This window comes from Anas platyrhynchos, chromosome 9, assembly GCF_047663525.1.
Source record: "Anas platyrhynchos isolate ZD024472 breed Pekin duck chromosome 9, IASCAAS_PekinDuck_T2T, whole genome shotgun sequence".
NCBI lineage: Eukaryota > Metazoa > Chordata > Aves > Anseriformes > Anatidae > Anas > Anas platyrhynchos.
Window position 1 is genome coordinate 8,697,885 of NC_092595.1, and position 25,063 is coordinate 8,722,947.

The 25,063-nt window shown below is 38.1% G+C and overlaps 1 protein-coding gene across 1 annotated transcript; it reads right to left on the reverse strand.

The window, feature by feature from the left end:
• Positions 1-4,979: 4,979 nt before the first annotated feature.
• On the reverse strand, positions 4,980-23,100 carry MCCC1 (methylcrotonyl-CoA carboxylase subunit 1). Its single transcript, XM_027464352.3, has 19 exons — positions 22,982-23,100; positions 21,757-21,806; positions 21,252-21,391; positions 20,911-21,006; positions 20,623-20,744; positions 19,482-19,629; positions 18,535-18,656; positions 17,506-17,617; positions 17,087-17,168; positions 16,148-16,275; positions 14,298-14,481; positions 13,711-13,820; positions 13,175-13,391; positions 12,448-12,534; positions 11,818-11,867; positions 9,927-10,064; positions 9,322-9,429; positions 8,081-8,152; positions 4,980-6,561 (listed from the first exon to the last, which is right to left on the reverse strand). The coding sequence occupies exons 1-19, from the start codon at positions 23,026-23,028 to the stop codon at positions 6,442-6,444; spliced, it is 2,133 nt and encodes a 710-aa protein (XP_027320153.1). The 5' UTR covers positions 23,029-23,100; the 3' UTR covers positions 4,980-6,441.
• Positions 23,101-25,063: the final 1,963 nt, after the last annotated feature.

The window sequence follows — 25,063 nt, forward strand, 5'->3', positions numbered from 1 at the left end:
GAGTATTTGCACATACTCAGAATATGTTGTCTAAACTGGGCTTGTTACATGTCATACTTTTGTACCACTCCATCCAATATGGCACAGCAAGTCGGACCAGTGATAAACAGCTCTGCTATTTGTAAACATGACACGTATTCAGTGATACAGACTAGGGGAAAACATCATCAGTTGTGCAATCTGCATGCAGTATAATCACAGTGACCGCAGCAACATGACGACTTCTCAAATTTATGGTAAGGGTGACATACTTGGTTTGTTCTGTTGTGATTCAATCGTGTTTTATTATCTCATACAAACCCCAGAGACATGTCAGTGATGTTTTGATCTCATTGTACGTGGATGTGCACAATTAATAATTCTGAATATAACATTGCTCTGTTTTACATTGACTGACAGGAACTCTCTTCTTGAGCAGACAGAGAAGTCAGTCTCATGTTAAGTCAACGCAGAACCATTTAGCGTAATCCCCTTTTAGAGAACTTCCACTTACAGCACTTTCTAAGGAACAGGCCCAAAGCTTCATGAAGGATAACACAATCCTGGAACAGCTTGGCCTAGAAATGTCTTTCTAACCCCTACACCTTTTTGTCAGCTTCTTTATGCTCTAGAAAGTGAAACCACACATTTATCTTACACTGGTAGAGTAGCCATAAAGTGCTTATGGCTATGGCCCTTTTCCTGCAAACACTGACCATATGTTTAACTAAGAGAACAAAGTCCCATGAACAAGTATTTTTAATGCCACTCTAAAGAAATGAAGTTTCTTAGCATTCAGAGGTTTGGACCGAATGGTTTCCTCCTATCTCACTGTTCAACGGATATAGTTGGAGTATGTATATTTATTTTTATTTAAAATAAAGCACAGAGGAAACAAACAGTGAGTCCTCCTGTAGGTGTCTACGCAATTTAACCTGAAAACTGGCAGATGGCCAATATCTGAAGATTGTTGTTAACAGGTCACAGAGAAGGGTGTTCACCTTCAAGTTTTTCATCCTTCCTGCATTACGTCAGAGGTTAACAAGTTATTATGCCCAGTCCAAGGCATTGATAGGACCTGGGTTCCACATGGCACTATCTCTGGGAGGAAGCAGGACAGGTTCATGTGACAAAGGAAGAGCAGTCAGGTCAGTGAACCCAAGACCTAGGAAAGTCTGAAAACTTCTCATGCACCCTGGCAGGACTGTATAAATACAACATTCCAGGACACCTAACAGGCAACAGACTGCAAGGCTTGTTTATTTTTTGGAACTAAGTAGCAATACTGAGGTAAAATGCCATGATTTTGGAACATGTAAGTAATATAAACTAAAAACTGAGAGGACAATAAGAGATACAGACAGTTTCTTATTTCAGAACTTCTGTAAACAAGGCATGATCACTGTAAACAGAATGGTCTGGAATTTTCCAAGCTGTAAGCCAGACAGTGCCATCACAGTTATGATCTTATGATTAAAACCTGTACCTTTTAACCGTAAACAGCCCATCACCCTCACTAGAAATGGGTGATTTCAAGACTCTAGGAGACACATTATGAGTTTCCCTATCACGTGGATTTTCTATCTGTGCCACCTTTAATTGTTCACCTTCATAAAAAAAGAAATCATCCCAATTCAGGGCACACATTTGCTCTTCAAATAAGAAACAGTAATTTAAGTTATATATATGGAAGGCTGAGCTTTGAGGTAGGCAATTTGCAAGAGTAAGAAAGATACACAAAGCAAGAGTGTAAGACGACTCTTCCTCCTGTCTTATGTGTCATACACATTTAGCCTTTTCCACTCTACTCACTGTCATGACAGAAAACCAGAGTTTGGGAACACCCAGCCAGCATTAAATTTCTGGTATCTAAGTGGCAAACTGTGACCTACATTCCTGTGACTAGCTATCAACATCAATACAGTAGAGCGAACCTCAAGGGGAACAGCATTAACTACATACGTATACAAAAGTTCCATTTTAAAATTGTTTTCTCCTAGTTCATGTTATACCTCAACTTACCTCTGAGCAGGAGCTATGCCTTATGTTTCTGGGATGCTGAGCACAAGACAGCGAACACGCGTGGGGTCTCTGGCTGCAGCCAGGGTCTCTTCTGTTCGCAAAGGGGCAAAAACAGGGTGCAGCTCTCAGCAGCAGTCTCTTTTCACCAGACACTTTGCAGCTTGCTGGCTCTACACATGTTAACACCTCCTGCTTTCCCTACTTCTCAAGTGAGCAGAGTGACTGCCATTCACAGAGAGACCAATTATCATTTCAAGAGAAACTTTTTGGCACCAGAATTGTTTATAAGGACAACAGATTAAAGCTAAAATCCAGCTACCATTATCATTTCAAAAACTCAGTAGGACATTAGACATATAAATGTGTTTTACTTACTTATTACTGTTATAACAAAAAATATGGGGTATTCAAACAGAACATCCATGCTTATTTTAAAGTGGATTCACTGTATAATCAAGGTTTTAACCTAACATCAAGTGTCTCATAAAAGATACTGCACTGCTTTTAGAACCCAGGCTTTTTTCTTACATGAAATCCAATCAGTCCACATAATTTTATTTTTTTGCATCATGGTTTTTCATTAATGTTGCATTAATGAATTTATAGAATGTGTTTGGTTGGTTGGTTTTAAGTGGAAGTGAAACACAACATGATTAATTCAACTCAACATTCAACTTTCTCCATTTTCTCTAGGACAACACTCAGTAGCGTATATTACTCTCTAAATGGAATTCTTACGCAGGAGGCTACACTCCAGTATCATAAAAACATTAAGTGATATTTATCTGTGAATCATTCATGTGTAAAAATTTTGAATATAATTATACAAGCACTCTAGGTATCTGTTGAAAACATACCTTGTGTAAAAGCTCTGTGTTCAGACTTTAATCCACTGCCACTGACTGTTCCAGTAAACACAGTATATTCAGCATTGTTGAGCTTTTAGCAAACAGAACAGATAGAATACAGTCAAATAATTCCTGATCTGACTGAACGAAAGAATAATCAACAGAAATGAATATACCTGTGATAAGCACATTGGTTGATAGGTCCTTTAAAATGGGATTAATTTCCTTTAATAACAGAATACTCTCCTCAGATCAACTGCACTCTTTTCCTTACCACTGACTGAGTGTCCTGCCAAAAGCACTTCAGTATTCATTTTTTAATCATCTTGAAGACAGAATCTAAGATTTTCTGGTCACTAAGAAGTTGAAACAATTAGAACAAAGAAGTTAATACACACTGGAAACTTTTTACAATTCACTGGCATAAATATTTACTCTATAAAACGTAAAAGATTATAACCTTGCAAGTAATAATAAGCCTACAACTAACATTACAACTTTACCAGCAAGCATGGAAAATTATTTATAAATCTTTGTGTCCACAAATTTTACAGCGTTTTGATTACCCTCATCCTCATTATATAAGAGGAAACAAAGGCAAATAGGCACTAAGTGATTTGCCTGAAGACATGGTGAGTCAGTGGCTGAAATAAGAATACAATCCTGGCTCTCCTGCTTTCCACTCCCTGTGTCCTAACCACTAGCTCAGCATGAATTCAGGCTCCACTGTACAGATCTACACTGGGTCTAAGTGATCGGAGCTTCTGTGAATAGTGGCTGACAGCAGCTGAGGAGAGTGAGAGCAGAAGAGACCGAGAGATCCCCACAGGTGGATAACGACAGCTCATGCAGGCTGTAATTTTGGTATGGCTAACATTCAGGTTACCAAGCAGGATGTTACATGCCTGATTAAACACACTGACCAATAAGCTTACTGAGAGCATTAGTCTGGTGCTGTCCCACACAAGCCGTAGCCTGGAACACTACCAGCCTTGTTCTTTCCTGGAGGCTATCAACAGTTGCTAACTACATATCCCTTGACCTGCTCCCTCTCCCTCTGGCAGCAGAGTACATCACTACAGTTAGAATCACTTCAAATTCATGGTTTCTGCAGTACCCATGGCTCTTCTATCACAACTACAGCGCTATCTCAAAAGGCACATTGATAACTAGTAACTGGCAGAGATCGTCCTTTTAGCTGAAGCACTAAAATACTACATTTTAAACAATTACCCATTTTTTTCTTTCTTACTCAACCACCGAGTGCTCCACAGACAACTGTTTCGTTATAGCTAAGTTACTATCATAAGGCTCTTACTAACTCACATTTATAACACAGGAAAATGTTTCACATTTCAAATTTGTAATAAATAAAAAATCAGATTTTGTAAACTAAAATTCTAGATTGCAGGAACAACCTACTTTAAATAATACTCTAAATTAAATTAAATCGCATTACAGCACATTTCAAATGTACAAATTCTGACTGACTTCTGCAAAAAAGTTTTGAAGGGCATAAATTCTAAAATAAATAACACCACCACTATTTGAAAAACCAAGTCAGTGAAAAAAACTATATATATATATATATATATATATATATATATATATATATATAAAATAGCTAATTTTCAAAAGCGAGGGAAAATTAAAACTGTTAAAATGATAAATGATTTGTCTGCTGTCGTTCCCAAGGAAGACATTTTGTCAGCTTCTGACGAACACGCTCTTGTTCATTGGCTGGATGAAGCAAGCAGTGCAGACCGAGTGGACGGAGAACCTCATGCTGTGAGTTTTAATATTCTGCTACAGATTCAGTGTAGCAAAACAGATCTAGAAACACAGCAATGTCAAGCAGGAAAAAAATAAAGTAAATCTGGAGTGTCTCTTCAGGACTGAATTCACATTTCTGTATGTAGATTGAACTTTTAGATAAAAACAAGTCACAAAACTTACCTGTGGTGAAACCCATCACAACTGTCTAGATTAATTATTGCTTCCTAAATGTCATCTGCAGGTTTCTCAGGTATGAGGACATGATATGTGTACAGCTGACTAATACATAAACATTTCTCCATAAGCAACCAAGGAAAAGACAAAATTGAGAAAAATGAAAACAAACATTCCAAATCCAGCTTAATTTTTATTTGGTGGTAAATAAAAATCACCATGGCAATCCTCTCCAAAGACGATCATTTGATTTTACTTTTTTAAGTGGCCACTGGATTACGAGGTAAACTGGAAAGCAGTATTCTTATGCTTTTAATATACAGACCGTCTAGACCCATTTCACTTTTTACAGTTTTTGTCTGCATTGCAGGCAAGGCTGCACAGTTACAGAATCAGAGCAGAAAATTGCCCAAGACATTGTATTTTAACTCTGAAATAAGGATTTATTTGCACAGATACAAATAGGCATTTGGGATCACTGCAACACCTATTTGTTCCTTTGTGCAGTATCAATGTAACAAAAGTGCATATGACCAGCAGAACTTCACTTTAACCAGAATTTTGCAAGTAAAAAGTTTGTAACAGTTAAAGCATTTCATTGTGGGTTTTTTTTTTTTCTTCTCTGTTCCCCTGTTTTTGAGACAGTTTTTAAACAAGTTAAAAAAAATGGTAAACCATCAGTATGCTGTCTGAGAAATATTTTCTTTACATATCAAAAACCTTCCCATTTTCTCTTTTGCAACACTACAGATGCAAAAAGGTGTATTATTCTCAGTTACATTTCATTTTTTATAAAGACCTTGGTACTTCACTCCATTGGTAAGTAACATATTTGAACATGAACAATATGAGAAAAGTAATGAGGATTTTAAAGTCAGTATTTTATTTTGGCACAATTTCCAAGCATTAAATAAGCTTATTATCTTTCTGTGCTTCTGCTTCATGTTTAAAGATCAAATATTATCTTTTGAAAGCAGTCACATTCCAACTTTGATTAGTGTAGCAAGTATTACTTCGTATTTTTATTTTTTATCACATATTTCAAAGTATATTGAAATAATTTTTGAAATGCAAATTTTCACTGCTCATGAGGTAAATGTGAAAACAGATGCACCAAAAATGACCAAGAAGGATCCTTGGTGACAAATAATTCTCAATTCTCTATTTGGGCAAAAAGACAAGGCCACAAACAGGAATTTTGCAAGAGAAATTCATTCGTGAAATAATTATCACCTTTCAGATTTCCTTCAAATGAAGAAAATCTCACATCTCAGGGAAAATAGGCATCTTTGAATGAAAAAGTAGGCAGAAGAACCCTAGCTATCCATAACATGCAGTCCTTACTAATCTCTCGTATCCTTAAGGCAGTCCATATCTTTTCCCAGTCTAATGCCTTTTCACAAGCAACCACAATCACTGAACAACAATCATGTAGGTCCACAAGTTATATACACGATTAAAGTATAGTGATATCCAAGCTTTCAGTAAAATCAGCATAATTTACAGTACAACTATGCAGGGAGTGCAGAGGAAACCAATTCCTCGATCCGTTATACAAAACACTTTACTGAAAATGTGAATAAAACTTCTCCTGAGAGAGTATCAGCGAAGTAAAAAAAATAAAATGCACCTTCCTTGAATTTTATTTTGATTCAGCCTCTTCATCCATGAATTCAACTAGCGGAGCATGTCTATTGGCCTGGGCACCTTCTTGGAAATGAACCTTTTTTATCACTCCTGCCTTTGGAGCCCTTATGGTATGCTGCATGGAAACAGATCAATAGTGAACCAGCAGAGTAGTAGTTTTTTGTTCGTTTTTTTTCTCCCTTCCCTCTCCAGAAAATCTTAATATTACTCTTTGGAGCAATTAGAACATGACATACTTCATTACTTCCTCTGACACTTCTATATTTATTTTAAGCATTCTTTTAAAATGTTATCCTAGCCCTTTTTCAAGTTTTATTTCCTCACCGATATATATTTTCATAAGTATACTAAGAACAAAAATACTAAATGATGTTGTATTTTGAAGTACAAATAGCTGAATATTATGATGCTTCACTAATACTTTTTTTTTTTTTTTTATTACACTAGATAGCAGGCAGAAATACTAATGAAGTTTTAGATTTGTTCCAAGACCAATCTACAGATTTACTAAAGACAAATTTCTTTGTACCTCAAGACAGGTATTTACTGAAAAGATTTTAGGCAAATCAAGCTGAAATACAAACATGACTATTAGTGACAGTGAAGGAACAGTGTGTTTTCATACTGACCCCCAAACTTGTTCATTTGTTATTTTATCAAGTTAGTTTTCAATTTAAGTTTTGATTCTTGGTAGTTTTCTACATAGGGTTAGTCTAACATCAAAATGTTTACTAACAATGTTAAATCCTCACATTAAGCAAGAATTCATTTAAATAATGTTTCTGAAATTTTACACTTTGAAAAGCACTGCAGGAAAAAAAAAGACAACTCAGCTAGCAGTCTGAGGTATCATCTGGAAAGGCACAAGTATTTAGTATTCAATCTCAAATAATCTGAGGGTGTAACTTGGTGTGCGATGTTGCATTTCATGTAATTTTAGTGCAGTTTCTGAAGGGGCATTGTTAAGGGAAAAGCAAATTTTCTCAGCAATATTTGTTCTGCTACCACAAACTGAAGTGTAAAATAAATTAATAAATCCAAATCCAAAAAGTTCAGGTTACAAAAACTATACTTCAAGCAATTTTAGCCATGGCCAAGCAATGTAACAACATATAATGGCCAAAATACTAGTCCACTGAATGCCATGTAGACAATTAGAAAGAATTTTTCTTATGCTCATGGTAAAGCTTTTATGCAAATAATAAAAAAATGTACAAACAAAAACTTGGGCATATTTACAAAGTCACCAATACCTGAATTTCTGCATTAAGTTACTGCAGGCATTAGAATAAATACACTTTTATCATGGAGAGAGAGCAAGAAATAGACCTAGACGGTTTCATGCTAGAAATAAAACGATTGTTAGCTTCTTGGGGGAGGGATGAAAAGGGCTGACATGGTAACCAAGCAAATGTTAAAACATCTGCAGAGTGCCACAGATTATATAATCATCATTTGTTAATATTAACAACAAATGTAATCCCCTAAAATCTAGTCTGACGCAACACTTGTTTTACAGCATATAAAGTACAAGCAACAATCCGCACAACACTTCATTAATGCAATCAAAACTCATTTGTGTATGACCATATTTCTATTTTCTCAGTAATTAAAACATTTTATATGTTACTCACCTCCATTTTCATAGCAATCATAACCATCAGAGGGTCTCCAATTTGAACCGCATCCCCTGCTTTCACAAACACCTACAATTCAAATTGGGAAAAAAAATCATGCACGTCTGATCTGCACCATTAAAAAATAGCAGCTGAATCTTGGCTAGCACAATCCACTGAGTAATTGTGGTTTTTCAGAACAGCCTTATAATATCTTCATTATTGTTGAATTGGGTATTTGAGTTCTCTACATAATACTCAAAGGGAGTTAAAGGTTTTACAAAGAGGTTCAATACCAGTCAACAGGCTGATGAGGAAGCCATTTATGTTTCAAAGAGGAAACACTAGAAGAGACAAAGTATATTCGACTCCATCTGGGCTTAAGAAGCTTCTATTTTGAGATGCAAAGTCCAGAACCTCTTCCTGGAGCCAGACTCTGCAAAATCCAGAGAGCAGACTGCAGGAGCCACCTATTTTTTCTGCAGCCCTGATTTAGAATGCTTCCTGAACTCCATGCAGTGGTCACAGCACCAAGCCTGACGAAGTTTAAGAAGCATGTCAACAGCACTTGCTACTGTGGAGCCAAGAGTTGGGCTCAATGGTCCTTGTGGGTCCCGTAGAACTTGGGATATTCTATGATTCTAGAGCTCCACTCTCTCAAAGGGTTCGTGTCTTTTTTTTTTTTTTTTTTTTTTTAATCACTAGCAGAATCCCCTAACTACTAAAATTATGTATCCTGGAAATCTCCCTTCTGCTGAAACTTTTCTGTATTTTTCTGTATGGTGGAAAAGGGAAGACTTGCTGAGTTAAAGGAAAAAAAAAAGCAAACTTAAAAATAGAACTTAATATTTGTTTGTTTGTTTGTTTGGTTTGGTTTGGTTTGTTTTTTTTACAGGCACATCTATCATCTCCTTCTTTGGTTAGATGAAACGGGTCAAACAGCCTATAGCATTTCAGGGAACTCTGGCTTAGAAAACAGTTACAATGAAGGAAAAATTCAAACAAAAAATTCAAACAGTAGGATTAGTTATATATTCATACTTTCCTGAGCTCTAGAAAAAGAAACTGAAAAGACTCTTGTGTGGCTGCTGGAAAGTCAGACTAAACAGGACTTTATCTAACTGGGAGGAGCCACACAGCACTGACATTTTTGGCCCTGATTCTTTCCTGGCAGTACAGAACCATGCACCATTGCTGGAAGAGTGAACTTTGACATAATAGTGTCAAATTAATTTTTCTACCCATATTATTATAATTACCTTTTCAACTGTGCCTGTCATGGGTGCTACGGCACCACCTTGCGTCCCTGCTGAGCTCACTGCAGATAAGTACTTGGGTACAGGAAGGCCAATCTGAGCACTACCTTCCTACAGAAAATAAAATCAATGACATGAGTTAACAACATAATGTAATACTACTAGTACGTGTGCTGATATATGGGGACAGGACAGACGCAGCTTTATGCAAAAGCAAATAGGTCAATTGTTTTGGGTTGCAGACTACTGAAGCCAGGTCACAAGGACGGGGGGCATGCTGACTGCTTTGCAATGTCAAAGTTCTCAAGATCCATGCCTGTTGCTGCTGAAGGATCAGAGAGGAGGAAACTACAGCTGTGAAAACGAGGCTCTACATGGACCTTTGTCCCACATCCATACCTTCCTTATTCATGCAGCAACAGCACAGGAAGTTTTAGAAAATTAGTAAAGGCTGTTTGCATAAGGAGTAGGTAGGCTGCTAAGACACTGCATTACGGGCCAATATAAAAATTTAAATTATGATTCTCTTCCACATTCTATTGCAATTTATGTTGTTCAATTACATGTATAAAACTTTAAAGTCGTTATAAAAATGAAAGGTACTTTACCGGAAAGAAGAGATAAATGGTGTTGTCCAAAATGACCAATTTGGACTTGCACACTGTTCCATTTACTGAAGACCTCAAGTAAACTGAATCACCTTCATTGAGAATCTCTCCAGAAACCACAAACATTTTATCTTCAATCTGAAAGATAAACACTTTTTAAGGACAAATCCTAACCCTTCACAGACACTAAAATAATAAAGCGGAAGTTAGTGTTCATAGTATATATTCATAACCTGTGTTTCTTCATAGATAATTCTGGATATATTTTAATCACCTTTTTAAATCTTATGTATCCTTTAGTTTTTGATTAACAGAATGTATTGTGTATCCACTGCAGTCAGCTCAGACTAGATAATACGCTCTCCCCAAGACAGTTTGTATCATAACCTATGGAACAGCAGTCAGCAAAATATAAAGGTATGTTATTTCTCAAGAACAACAACAACAAAAATGAATTTTCTGTTTAGTGATGGGATCTGAACCCAGTATTTTTAATTTGTCCTAACATCTTAACTTTTCTTCAAACCCATATTAACCACCTCATTTCACAAGTTTCCACTTTGCTTTACAAAAGTAAGTTTCTCACTCTTGGAAATTTTTAATAGAAAATCATCGACACATTCTTCATAAATGTATAAAAGAGCAGAGAAAATCAGTAAAGGAAACAGTGTTAATTAGACAACAAAACAGCGAAAGAAAGACCAAATGGAAAGGTCATTTATTTGCACGTAACCCTCTCATCTAGGTCAATGGAAATTGGCTGTCTGCCACAGCTTCAGAATAAAAAGACGGTAAGAATTTGAATGTAAGTGTGCTATGTTTAACTTATATTTTTAGTTGCAAGTCTTGCTGAATGATATTGGGAATCAGAGACTTGCTACTCTTCAATAAAGTTACAGGCAGAGAGAAAATTCAGTCTACATTTATACAGTCCCACACTATTTTCAACTGAACTATTTTCCACCTTATCACACGTATTGAATGGATACTGCCTATCTGATACTGATCCCCGAGAAAATATCCTTTGCTTGATGAGTATCCTGAGCAGGGATGCAAGTTAGACCAACATCCTGGGCAGCACCATGAGCACTTGCCAGTTCCCTGGCCCAGCAACGTGTTCTTGGTATCGGTCCCAGGGCAGGTTTTGTAGCACTCTGGTTGCACTGTCCTCTTCATGATCAGCTCCTGAGGCACACAGCTCTGCCTCTCCAACCATTATCTCCAACTTCCCCCCATTTCCACCTCAACCTGCATTCTTCCTTAGGAGTCTACATTCTCCACAGTAGCACTTCACCTCACAACAAAGGCCTCACTTTATGTCCTTTTCACCCTCTTTATATTTTGCTGACATTACTTATATGGGAAAAGCCTAGAATGTAAAAGCTTTCCTGTATTACTTATGTAATCGATACACTCAAAATAACCTAAGGGTTATTTGAGGGATGTGGGTTATTTCAATATTCATATCTGCAAAAAAATAAGGGTATAAAGCCTTGAATTACCTGACATGGGGATATACAACTGAAAGTGCAAGAATTCTCTCACTATTTTTATACTATGCTGATCTCTATATAATTTCAGCAGTTCATAAACACTGATTCCTTTTCATTATTTCCGTTTTCTGAATATTAGAAATGAGAAACTCATCTACAGAGAGACTGCATTCTCAAGCATGCAATCATTTGGGGTGCCAAATTCAAGATAAAAACCATTATGACTCCAAGAAAGGAGTGAGTATGACTCCAAGGCTAAAATACTGAAGTCTACAACAACTGCTGCACGTGAACCAAAAACAGACTCCTAATCATCAAGCAACTTTAATAACAGTTGATACCAAAAAAGTCTCTAAGAAACTGATTCTAATGAAATATCTGAAAAAAGTCTACTTTACCTGCATGGTGTATGATCCTTCTTTACCGTAACTTACAGCTACATCCACAACTGTTCAATAAAGGAAAATATATGTAAGTAGATATAATTGTAGGATCTAGAGAATAAAACCATATAAACTACACTTAATCTTTCTGATAAAAAATAGACCTACCAATACTAAGAGAAGAACAAGTATTTTCAGATTAGCTTAGCAGACGCTGCAGATTTCACACTGAATTCTAGACAATTTGTCTTTCAAAGCTGACCATCTGAAGTTATGCTCTGAAATCTCTATATTAAGTTACCTGGACAGGAAACAGATCCTTGAGGGGGAAGAACTGCTGAACACTATCACACCTAAGCCAAGTCAAACAAAACAGCACTCAGTTCTTCCAAAATCTCAACCTTACTCATTTAAATGATGAACATCATTAGTGCCATTTGAATTTGTTTTTTATTTCTTCAAGATCTAAGGCCATAGATTTAATAATTAAACACACAACCTTGTGAATTCCCTTCTCAGCTTCAATTGCTTAAAACTCAACACTGCTTCCATCTGCTATTTCTTAACCTGAATTTTCAAGCACCAGTTGAAATAACTTTATCAAGTATTACCTCTTCCTCCACACCCACTTTTTTATTCACTTACTATTTTCCCCATCCAGCAGAGACAGTTTTCTAGTATAGCATATATTTATTCTTCTACCAGTGCTGGATGCAAATGGTGAGAATTTATCTAAAACACAAAACACACAGATATGTTACTTTTATTACAGTTTGGCAAAACTTACAACATTTACAACTTACACCACAAATATCACTGTCCTATTAAACTTACATATTTATACTGCACATTAAAGATCAGGGAATCGCTGCAATATATGGTGACAATCCATCATTCAAACTTCAAGACTGAATAAACAGAGGCTGTATAATCTACATAAAACACGTAGTCCTTTTCATCCCATTAAACCCCTCTGCCTCTACCAAGTCTAGCCAGTCAGTCTTTATCTCTGAAGACCTTGGTCCAACTGTAGGACTAACGGTGACAGATACTCACTGTGCTTGTAAAGAGCAAAAAGGACACAGTGACACAGATTAGGAATCCCAAGGTCTTTCAGACAGGCGCTTATCTGAAGTGCCTAGGGAAGTAGTCTCTACATTACAGTGGTGATACATTCAATATCTGTCTCTCAACAAAAGTTATTGTCTGTCGAGTGCATAAATATCTGACAAATGCTGTAATGCAGAACCATGAGCAGGCACAAAGTAAGGCAAAAAGGGAGTACACAAATTAAATAATTACACATGAGGTCACAGCACTGTCTCATCCAGTCAAGCAAAACAAAACGAAAGAAAAGAAGAATGATCCTTACCACCTGACTGATCTCTAAAAGCATCTGTTGCCATTTTCTCTTTCAGTATGAGTCCCAGAGCTGCCTGACACACAACTTCATGTCGTGTCGCCTTTTTGGCTGGAAACAGTTCATCATAGTGTTGAGGAATGAAATTAGTGTGCACATTTCCAGCCTCAAACTGTGGGTGTTCTGACAGGCTCAGTAAGAAATCAATATTAGTGCTTAATCCTACAATCTGTCAAGAAAAAGAAGCATATTGCCAAATTGAAACGAAGTTATGAATGCACAGCTTTCTGCTCAACTTATGCATAGATGAAACTTTCTTTATACAACACCAACAAAGTACAAAATTTACAAACAAAATGTAATTAATTCAAATGCTACGTTTTATTACATATGAATCTGAAATGGCAGTGGCCATCCAATCTTCCTCTAAAAAAACACTTTTGCTTTGTTGCAGTTTTTTATCTGTATGCTGTTAGCTCAAGGTGTTCAAGCTGTTAGCTTCAAATTAGTTAAAAGATTTAAAATCACACTGGGTTCTTCCTACTTACATTATATTGATGCAAGCTGTATCGCAACTTTCTCAGTGCTGCTTGACGATCCTCAGCCCAAACAACTAACTTTGCAATCATTGGGTCATAATGAACAGAAACCTCATCACCTAAAATATATGAAAAAAATTCTGTAACACTACAAACGTATTTTCTGAAAGGTGGCGTACATAATACTGCATAGCATATGGTATTAAACTCTCTAACACAAGTAATGGACATATTTCTCTATGGTCTTAAAGAATATTTATTAACTTGAATGATGTGACCTGGCATTTCAGTTCCAAGGAAAACCTCAGGACAGACTTTTGTAGAGGTAACATTATTCAAATTAGCAGGACTAATAAATTGTGATAAGAATAAATTCAGCATAATCCAGCAGACAATAATTTGTATAAAGAAAATAAAGAGGTAAATAAAATACCCAGTGATTGTACACACACAAGCATGAGGAGAATAATTCTGTGGAGATTGGTATTTAACAACACCCTGTGGGACAAATTTATTTAGGCCAAAGCAGGAAATGTTTATAATGAAAAGCTTTTGATGTTAAATATTTCTAACTATACCACTGCCTTTAGTTTTACCTTGTCTGACTCCAGTTTCTATCCGGGTGAAACTATCAGGTGGTGGGGTGGACAAGTGCAACAGTGGCCCAGCCCCTGGCATGAAGTTATTATTAGGGTCTTCAGCATATATTCTAGCTTCAAACGCATGGCCTCGGAGCAGAATCTCTTCCTGCTTTAGGGGAATCTTCTCTCCAGCTGCAACCTGAAAAGTGTTTAATGCAGGATCAATATTCTGGAGTGTCGATGTATGAAAAGGTTAAATATCCCTCTTCCAAACATGAACAATTAAAGCACGTTTAAAAAGGGCAAGGAAGAAAAAAGTGTTAAATCATAAATGGCTAATTCTGAACTTACTCCTTCCTTTTTTCTGAGTCACTAGTCAAAGGATTTTGAATTATTACTGTAAATCGACCTCATAGTATTTCACACAGCTTAAACATAATGGAAAAATAGTCTTTTTTTTTTTCCAATTCGTTATGTCAAAAATAATTAAATGCTTAAGTTAAAGGTTGATCAACCAAGATGTTATTAGAGAGAAAAACTGCTCTAAAAGCAGACGATAAAATGGATTACTGGCAGCCAACACTGCTGGCATATACTGCTGATTCTTTTGTATTCCGAGGGACTTGTACATGTAAATGATTGTTTCTCTAGGGTAATTTCTACGAATTTACAAAATCTTTAATAGGCAAGAAAATATCATTTTATTCCTCAAAGGAATTTTCATTACAAATGCAGGAATACCAACAACACCAATAACATGCCAGTTTGAGACTGAAAAAAAAAACAGCTTTTAGGGGCAAAATAATAAACCTGCTGCAGTTCAACAGAGAGGAGACACTTCACCAAGAAGCAACACAAACTCCATCTACAAGTGGAAACACCAGTTCCTATTAAAAATCTTGAACAACATTTTTTCTTCATTTGAAGCACTGGGGGTTTCCCATGCTCACCAAACTATGGCTTTTAGCAGAGGCAACCCAATACGACTTAGTCCTCAAACAGTGCTACACAGATTCAAAAAAAAAAATCTCTCTCAAAGTTTTGACAGACATTTTCTGTCTTCTGACTTGCATGCAAAGATCACTAAACTTCTTCACCTTCTCTCTTCTTAGTGTTGTTTGACCTCTGCTCCAACTCAGCCCTCAATGCTCAGCTTCCACTCCTAGATCAGCAAGCCAAAAGCCTCCTTTTTTGCATCCACATTTGGCATTTTATTTTTCTTTCTGCTTACATGAAACACTCCACCATCCTATCTATTTAAGCTCAATGTGTGCTGCTGTCCTCACTTTTTGATTTATCTACATAGAATTATTTTTCTTAATTTCCAGTTCCCTAAGGTCCAAAACTTCCTGTTCAAATGTGTGAGTAATCTCTCTGCATGCTGGGTGTGTGAGGAAATAGCCTGTTTCCAGCCCACGTAACTATACATTTATTTTAGAATGCAACTATACTGGCAGAACACCAGACATGTTTTTGTGAAGAGTCTTCCTTCCATGGCCTGATCAAAGTATGATTTGGGGCCAGAGATACCTTTAAAGTAGAGTTTAAGAAATTGTTCATCATGGCAAGAGAAAGGTCAGGACCCTAATCGTCCCACTTTCCACATCCTCTATAGTTTCACTAAATATATGGAGAGAAAGTTTTTCTCTCCAAAATTGGAAGAATTTGTTGGAATTGAGAGCAACCACAAAATACTCTACAATCAGCGTAATTAGAGATGTTTCTCCACAACAAAGAAAATTCTACCCTACTAGTGGAACGGGACATAAGTACCTGAAAATCAATCTGGTTTCTCATAGGCAATACCAAAGAGCGCTACTCAGCAGAGAAGAGGGACTCTACATCCGAAATCAATTATCACTTACCCTTAGCTGCCACTCCACCAAGTCTGTTCCAGTGATCATCTCTGTAACAGGGTGCTCTACTTGCAGTCTGGTATTCATCTCCATGAAGTAAAAGTTATGCTGGGAGTCCATAATAAACTCCACTGTTCCTGAAGTATTTAATAAAAAATTGAGGTTTCATGAGGCTTTCTCAGGACAGATATCTAAGACACATAACTGATTTATGTCACAAGACTATTATTTCTAAAACAGATGCAATGAATCTCATTAAATTGTATGTGAATTATCTTTATGGGTGACACAGCTGAGGTCTGAAAACAAGAGTTGTTTCCTTGCATATTTACATATTCTATGCCATTTAGTGACCATTCTCCTCCTTCAGCAGTACAGCTACATCTCATTAGAGGTCTAGAAAAGTACATCGAGACTGCTGAAAGCACTATGTGTAAGCAGAGGGCATGCATTATTTTTTTTCTAAATAAGCATCTGAACAAGGCAATGGGAAAACAGAAGAAGTGACACATAATTTTAACAGGTAATTTTTCATTTGGAAAATACTATGGATTTTAAAGACAGTGTTGATTGTTTGTTTTTTTAAAAAAGTCTTTACTATTTGAGGAGAAGGTTTCATTCTTTGTAAGCTGAAAGATAAGTGATTTTCCTTTGCTTTGCTTAAACTTACTAACATTCACAATGCTCGCCTTCCAAAAACAATCTTGTTGATTGAAACATCTGCTCTGAAATTATTTTTCTTTCTATTCTGCTGCCACTGGTCTTATGCACAGACCAGGTATGCTCATATAAATTTACAACTATGTGAGAATTAACTATTACTTGCTTCCACCTCAAAAAATATCTGACATGTTGTACACTAAAACAATCAAATGTAATTTGCCCTGAGATTCAGAGCCTTAATAAGATAAAAGGGTATTGCTGGGGCATCCACACCTCCAGACCTACCTGCTCCTACATAATTCACTGCTTTAGCTGCTTTGACAGCGGCTTCTCCAAGTCTCTTTCGAACTTGAGGATTAATTCCTGGCTGTAAATAATAACAGTAACGCATAAGATAACAAATATCAGTGACATTAAACCTACTATGCATGAGTATTTTGAAGCGTTTAGAAACTGTACTGTAATACTTAATAAGTGATTAATACTGTAATAAGTGATTTTTTTTTTCCTGAGAATCACTTTCCTAAACATCTTTTTTTTTTTTTTTTATTTTTAGGTAGAACAGTTTCTACAGCAAAACTAAAACAGGTGGTAAGAATTACCAATAAATTACTACTCTGTTTGATAAATTACACAGGCTTAGCAATTACTTTAAAATATGTCATTTTATAAAAAATAGGAAAATATAAGAACTTTCTTCTCACCCCTGGTGCCTCTTCAATGATCTTCTGATGTCTCCTTTGCACGCTGCAGTCTCTTTCAAACAAATAGACCGCATTGCCATGCTGGTCACCAAACACTTGGACTTCAACATGCCTGTTTCATAATAATAGATGTTATTGTGTATTTCACTGAATCCCCAAGCCTGCAACTGACTTCACCCACACAGACTTCGAACTTGTACACAGTCCTGTACTCTTCAGTAGGATTTCTTACAGGTTTAGGTGTTTGCTCTTGAATAGCCAAAAATGTAGAAATGAGGGTCCTAAAGGAAATAGGACCCTAAATGCCAGCTAGATAATGAAACCTCATTGGTTAAAATGAACATGACATATATTTAAAGGCTGCTACCTCTATACTAATTATTATGTTACAATAAAAGTAGAAATACTTCATTTTTATTTATTTTCCTATAAATTTCAGAATTTGATATAACTTCACAAGAAGCATCAACCCTGACTCCAGAATAACCCTATTTATTTTGACATACCATTTCAGAGGACAACTATTAGGTGTCAGAACTTTGTTCTTTGTATAAAACTAAGGAAATCTTGTCACCATTCATGTAAATCCTCCAGTGCTGGCAAATTCCCTAAGAATTTAATGAGATTTTCTGATGTCTAGCTGACAGCATAAGCAAGCCCCCACTTTTTTTCTAATGAATGCTTTCTTTACAGTGCTGCTTCAAGAAAGATGTAAAACGCAAGATCATCAAAAAGACCTCTGTCAAAAGTTCATAAGAAAAAACAAATGGGTTCAGTTTCACAGGTCAGGACAAGCTATAGACTATCACTTCTGTTTTAAGGCTATCACTTCCTCTGTTAGAAGAAGAATAAATAACTAGTTTAGGGCATCTGAGGGCAGCAGAAACACCACAACATGTTTACTCAAGTCTGTAGTTGAAGTATTATGAAGTGATTCTTTCTAGATGGAAATTTCACTGTATTATTAAAACACCTGTTTATTTAACAGTAAAATATTATGCTGTTTTTATTACAACATCTGTTTCTCACCTTGGATTATCTACAAATTTCTCAATCAGCATTGCATCATCATTGAAAGACTTCTTTGCTTCTCTCCTTGCTGATTCTAGTTGGTCCAGAAACTCCTTTTCTGAATGAGCAATTCTCATGCCCTAGAATACACCACACACACAAAGAAAAAAACATATCTGAACGTCTAAGAATACAGTACACAGTAAAAATCCTTGACACATACAAACAGGTTCATGACTAAAACAGCAAGAAATGGACTTAATGATAACAATACAAATTGCTCATCAACTAACTTCCAATAAGTGAATCCTATTATAAATCCTACTGAAAGTGCCACTAGAAGTGCAATAAATAGATATTATCAATACATTGACATACATGCATATCAAATCCAATTGGATTCTTAACTATCACAGAAATTATCAAAGACTGGCAAAGAAAACCTGATCTTATTACAAAATAATTATAGCTATTACAGAAATAACAAGAATTCTGTCATTCAGTTTTTTGCAGATAATTATTTCAGAGTAAAATCATATTTCAACAGGGAATTCACAATACATTAAATAGTATCTAGACACCAAATAGTTAAGTATATTTCTAATTGTTTTTATTCAACATTTAAAACTGTTAATAAAATAAGACACAGAGGCTATCACTGGGTAACAATTTCGTGTCACCTACTTTCACACAGATAAACCTGAATGACAATTTTTCTGCTTATGTGAATTATGGAAATCCACTGAAATAAACAAAACTCTCCCAGTTTACTCCAGCTACTTATTTTCTGCCTGGCTTCACAGTGAATGACAGTAAGATTTCATTGTGCTGTACTGGACATTATTAATAAATTCTAACTGAATTTTTTTTCCAATGTGTTTTCAAACATTCCTTTTAGAATAAACTAGAAACTGAGGCATGACAACTTCACACTGTGACAAACAGATCTGCATTAGCTCCTTTACCTTTCCTCCACCTCCGCGAACAGCTTTAATCATTACCGGATATCCTATTCTCTTGGCATGGTCTTTTAGACATTCATCTGATTGATCTTCTCCGTGATAACCTTCAACAACAGGAACGCCAGCAGCAGACATTATAGCTTTGGAAGTGCTTTGACAGAATAGTTTTATATTTAGAATTAAAATAATATTTTTCTCTTACTTTTAAGCTCCAAACCTGTATATGTTACCCATGTTAATTCTGTTTACAGTAGTTCCACTGATACCAGTGCGGGTTGCAGAATTGGGTTCTACAGCATTTTACTGTAATTAATCAAATGCTTCAAATAGGGATTTTTTTCTCCAATCTCTCCAGATAAAAGTGGGGGTCAATTCAGGCTTATTGTTCTTTCTTATTTTTTGACCCATGTTATGGCAGTCAAAACCTACTATTTTTGCATTACCGCACTATACCTTACTAAAACAATATTTAAGGTTCTACAAAGACAAAACTCTTTTCATGATACAGGCTGGATTCACACCACATAAAACACTTGAGCATAACATTAATTACTTCAAACAGGCATGCAAAACTAGTTAAATTACAGAGGTAATTAGCAAGTGATAAAAAATTAATTTGCTGAAATTAATATTGCACAGTTTGTGTGTTAGTAGTAACATTACTTCCATATCCTAGATTTATACTTTATTGACCAAAGAAATGTTTCCAGGGTAAGTAACTAAGAATAAAATTCTCTGTGATGAATAAAATTTATAACCCCATTTTACATCAGCCACAATAACCTCTAATGATAGGGAGTTTTGTTTCTCCCACCACCACCATTTCGATTCATTCGGGATCAGTATGCAAGAGATACAACGTGACTCCTGAACTCTTACTTATATAATACTGCAAGGTCCCAGTTCTGGAAAACTAGAATCGGTTAAGTATTTAATTATTAAAATCCCAATAACTGAACAATTCCTATGTCTATAGGAATCCCACAATAGCAAATTTGGAGCTTATTCCTCTGAGGATAGCAATAAGAATAAGACAATGAAAACTGAAGGAATAAAAAAAATGCAGCAACTGATCCTTTAGTAACAAAATTAGCCTTGTCAAACTGTAGATTGCATAACCAAGTAACAAATCAGAAATAGATACCTCTTAATACCCATATCTCTGATAGCAGATGAAGGCGGACCTATGAAGATGATTCCCTCTTGCTTGCACAACTCTGCAAACTCTGTGTTTTCTGAGAGGAAACCATAACCTGGATGAATAGCCTAAAATAGAATAATGTTACCAGCCTATTTTTATATTAGTTTAGCTTAGAAAACCCTGAAACTTCAGTATACTGCTAAGGAAGCACAAGATGCAAATATCACGTATAAATACGAAAAACTGAAGAGCAGGCAGGTATCCAAAGATTTAAGGTCATGATCAACATACCTCTACTGCTGAGGCCTTGGCCACGTTTATGATTTTCTCCATGGCCAAGTAACTCTGCTGTGAGGGTGCAGGACCAATGCAATATGCTTCATCTGCCTGTTACAGAAAAAATAGATATGACACAGATCGTTTATTAGACAATAAAAAGCAGTTTTAACTTCAAATTTCTCAGCTCATTTTATTGTTTATCAGACTCCTAGCATGCAACAGTTTAAATCACTGCCTTTCTTCATAAAGGGCCTCAAATGGGAGAAACTTGGAGAACTACCATTTTGAATGAATGTTAGTTCCATACAGAAGCGTTTGCAGAATCAGTCACAAACATAATGAATATACTTCACCATTGCTACATGCATGGAATTCTTGTCTGCTTCACTGTAAACTGCTACAGACTTCACACCCATTTTCTTCGCTGTTCGCATCACTCTGCATGCAATTTCTCCTCGGTTTGCAATAAGAATCTTCCCTATGTTGTGACCTCCTGTTTACAAGGATGAAGCACAGTAAGCAATTTTAAAAATAAATATATAATTAAAAACAATGCTGGAAATAACGCAATTTTAGAATTCTGATTTCTTTTTCACCATTTAGTGTTTATTCATGACAACAGGGTTCATTTAAATCACCTTGCTAAATTTTACTATTTTCTTTCTTATGTTGCTTAAATACTAACATGCCTAAAAAACAATTCTCACACTGACTTTGCAAACTATATCAGAAAAGGTCTCAGAGGAAAACGTCACAGAAAATGTAATTTTCATGTAAGTTGAATCTAACACGAATTGTAAAACCATTCATGTTACACAAGCAATTGAACCTTGCAGCTAAAGAAAGCATATTACATACCTACTGTCGAGGAGACACATTTCACAAGTCTTTGTGCTGGGTTCCATTGCCTGTACAATCAGAAACAAACAGAATAGTTACAGAAGTGTGTAAAGAAGCTGCTTCTAGTTTCAGGTGCAAAGACAGCACCAACCCAACTCTGAAGCTTCTTATATAACTATTTACACAGAACATAATCAAGCACAACATGCTAAGGAAGGGTGGACAAACTTCATCAGATCTCTGTGTAGAAGGGTTTCCCCTTAGACACAACAGCAACAACAAACTGCCCCTTCACTTTCTGAGCAGCATTCAATGTGGAAGAGTTACTGTGGGTTACTCTAAGTCCTTTGGTGGACAAAAGAGTGTGGCACTTCATACAGAGTTGGCAACGTGAAGTATTTGGGAAAGAAGACACAAATAACCACAAAACAGAAAATCTTGTACAGGCAATAGTTGTTTATAGAGACAGAAGGCACAAAAGATGAATGTGAAAGGTGTCAAGAAAGAAGAGTTTGAAAACTGATAACAGAACTCTTCTACCTGTGAGTAGAGTTCTACTCTTCTATCTGAATTTCATTTCAGAAATGGAAAGTTAAATCTCAAATATTACTGAAAGCTCTAAAGAAACCAGGTATTGACGACTAAGTGGCTGGAAGAAACTGCTGAAGCGAACTCTTGAAGCAGTTTTAATTGACACATAGGTCAATTTTGGAATCTTGGATCAAGTCCAATAATTCTTAAATGATACTGGACAAAAAGATAGATGCAAGACGTCCTTGACAGCAACTTGGGACATGGCTTCCTGAACTTTTAACAGACAGCTGTCATTGTCACCAGCTCCTTCTGCCCCTACGGACAGCACAGGGGTGGCTACAGTAGGGGAGTCAATGACAGTTATCAAATCCCAAATGCCCAGGACAGTTTGACGGAATCCACACCAGTTGCTAAAGCTAAATTTGAGGTTGTTGGGTTTGTTTGTTTTAGGGGGGGCTTTTTTTTTTCCACAGCAGAAGCCGAGGTTCCTGTACCCCTCCCAAGGCGCAGAGCCCCCTCCCCGCCTCCTCCCTGCCCCCTGGGCTCCGCGACGCCTCCGCCAGCCCCAACCGCCGCCCGCCCCGCCGGCAGCCGCTAACGGCCGGGAGGAGAACGAGGAGAAGGAGATGGAGGAGATGAAGGAGGGAAACCGGGCGGGAGCGCCGCCGCCTGAGGGAGCCGCGCGCCGCCCGCCCCGGCCCGCACTCACTGACGCTGCAGCGCCCAGAGGCAGCGGCGGCCCCGCACCAGCGCCATGTTGGCGAGCGCGGAGGCCGGCGGGGCGGGGGTGTGCGCGCCAGCCCGGCCCCGAGTGGCTGCCGCTGAGGCGGGCGGTGGCGAGGAGGGGCCGGCGGGGCGGGGAGCCGGAGGACGGAGGTCACCGAGGGAGGCGCCCAGAAGGGGCCGCCGAGCGCTCGCTGAGGCGATGGGCGGCTCGTGGGGCTCGCTCGGGGAGGAAAAACGTGGGGAAGGCGGCAGAGAAAGTGGGCAATAAAGTGGCGGAATAAAGCTGGGATAAATGTGAGGTGAAGCAGGCGGCAGGAGGAGGCTTGGGTTCGTTTAGGAACGCCCGGGCTCTGAGCTGTGTGCCTGCAGCAGGGGCTGCCCCGCGGTTGTGGTGACACAGGAGGGGTGGCTGGGAAGGGCACGGGGATTCCCTGCCACCACAGCGTCCCTGTGCCCAGGCAGGACCACCAGGCTCAAAACTGAGCAATTTGTGTGGAAAAGAGGGGTGAGACACGTCCCGCCCCCACAGACAATGCACAAGGGGCACCTCTCGCCCCCACCTCTCACTCAGGCATCACCTTGTGGCAGGCGACCTGGTGCAGGGCTTAAACCTCCCCGTGTGGCTCCAGGGCACAGCGAGCTGCAGCCGGGTCTGTTACTGTCCACGTTTAGCAGACTCACAGCACAGCGAGCAAACAAGCTGGAATCACCAAGGTGACCTCACTTGCTGCAGTCACACTGATTTACAGAGCTCAGGTTAACAGAAAAGTTCAGATAAAGTGTGATACCGATAGACTGCAATAAAACATTTCCAGTGTAGTTCTTAGATGACCATGATATTAAAATTAGCTGTGTAGAGGAATGAAAAAAACGGTAGCACTTAGTCAAAGTATTAACAGTTACTAATGATTCTCTGGAGAAAGGAGAGGCCTTGCAGAGGATCTAGATATGTTGGCACATTGGACAGCCATATCAACGGCTTGATGTTCACCAAAAGCGAACGCCAGGTACTGCATGGGATGGAGCAATGCCAGACACAGGCACAGCCTGCGAGATGCAGTGGCTGGAGAGCAGCTCAGCAGGAAGGGACCTGGGAAGGGACCTGGGGGTGCTGGTGGCAGCAGGCTCAGTGAGAGCCAGCAGCTGCCCTGGCAGCCAGGAGGGCAAGTCACACTTGGGGTACATGAAGCACAGTACAGCCGGCCTAAAGAGGCAATTCTCTGGCTGTGCTTAGCGTTGGTGTGGCCTCACCCCGAATATTGTCCCTGAAAGCATCCAGAGGAGGGCAGCAAAGCTGGTAGAAGGGCTGCAGTGCACAGCTGTGTGGGGAGGCTGAGGACACTTGGGTTGTCTTCTCTGGAGAGGAGGCTGGGAGCCAACCTCACTGCTCTCTGCCACATCCCAAGGAGGGGACGTGCAGAGACAGGCACCGGTCTCTGCTCCCTGATCACCAAGGACAAGGTGCATGGGAATGGCACAAAGCTGCACCAGGGGGGTCTGACAGGACATTAGGGGAAATGTCTTTACCAAGAGGGTGGTCAAACACTGGAACAGGCTTCCTGGAGAGGTAGTCAATGCCCCAGGCTTGTCTGTGCAAGCATGTGGATTGGGATCTTAATAACACACTCCAACTCTTGGTTAGCCCTGATGTGGTCAGGCAGTTGGACTAGATTATATTGTACGTCCCTTCTGGCTGATTTATTCTACTCTATTTAAATAGCAAATGGACCACACTTTTCCCCAGGAACACCCAAGCCATCAGTTGTAATAGTGGCAGTATTATTGACATACAGATTAAACAAAATTTTCAGCATGTTTGTCTTTAAACACAAGATGGCAGCATTTTATGTAGTTTACCATTAAACACTAAGAGAGCTAAGGATATTCTGCAATACATAAATCAGAGGTGGTGGAGGATTTTACACTTTGAACAGTAAAACTAACAGAAGTAGCAAGCACATTTGTTTTGCAAATCTGCTCTTGGTGAAAGTGTCCTGTCAGTGTGGCTTTTAGAGCGTGCAAGGTCAAGTGGGATCACCAGTTTGAGTATGCAGATATTTGAAAG

Coding starts and splice junctions, on each gene's coding strand:
- MCCC1 (XM_027464352.3), bottom strand. CDS start 23,028: ATGGCGCTGGTGCGGGGCCGCCGCTGCCTCTGGGCGCTGCAGCGTCA. Junction 21,807..22,981: donor CTCTGGGCGCTGCAGCGTCA/GTGAGTGCGGGC, acceptor CTGATTGTACAG/GCAATGGAACCCAGCACAAA. Junction 6,562..8,080: donor TGATTGCTATGAAAATGGAG/GTGAGTAACATA, acceptor GTTTCCATGCAG/CATACCATAAGGGCTCCAAA.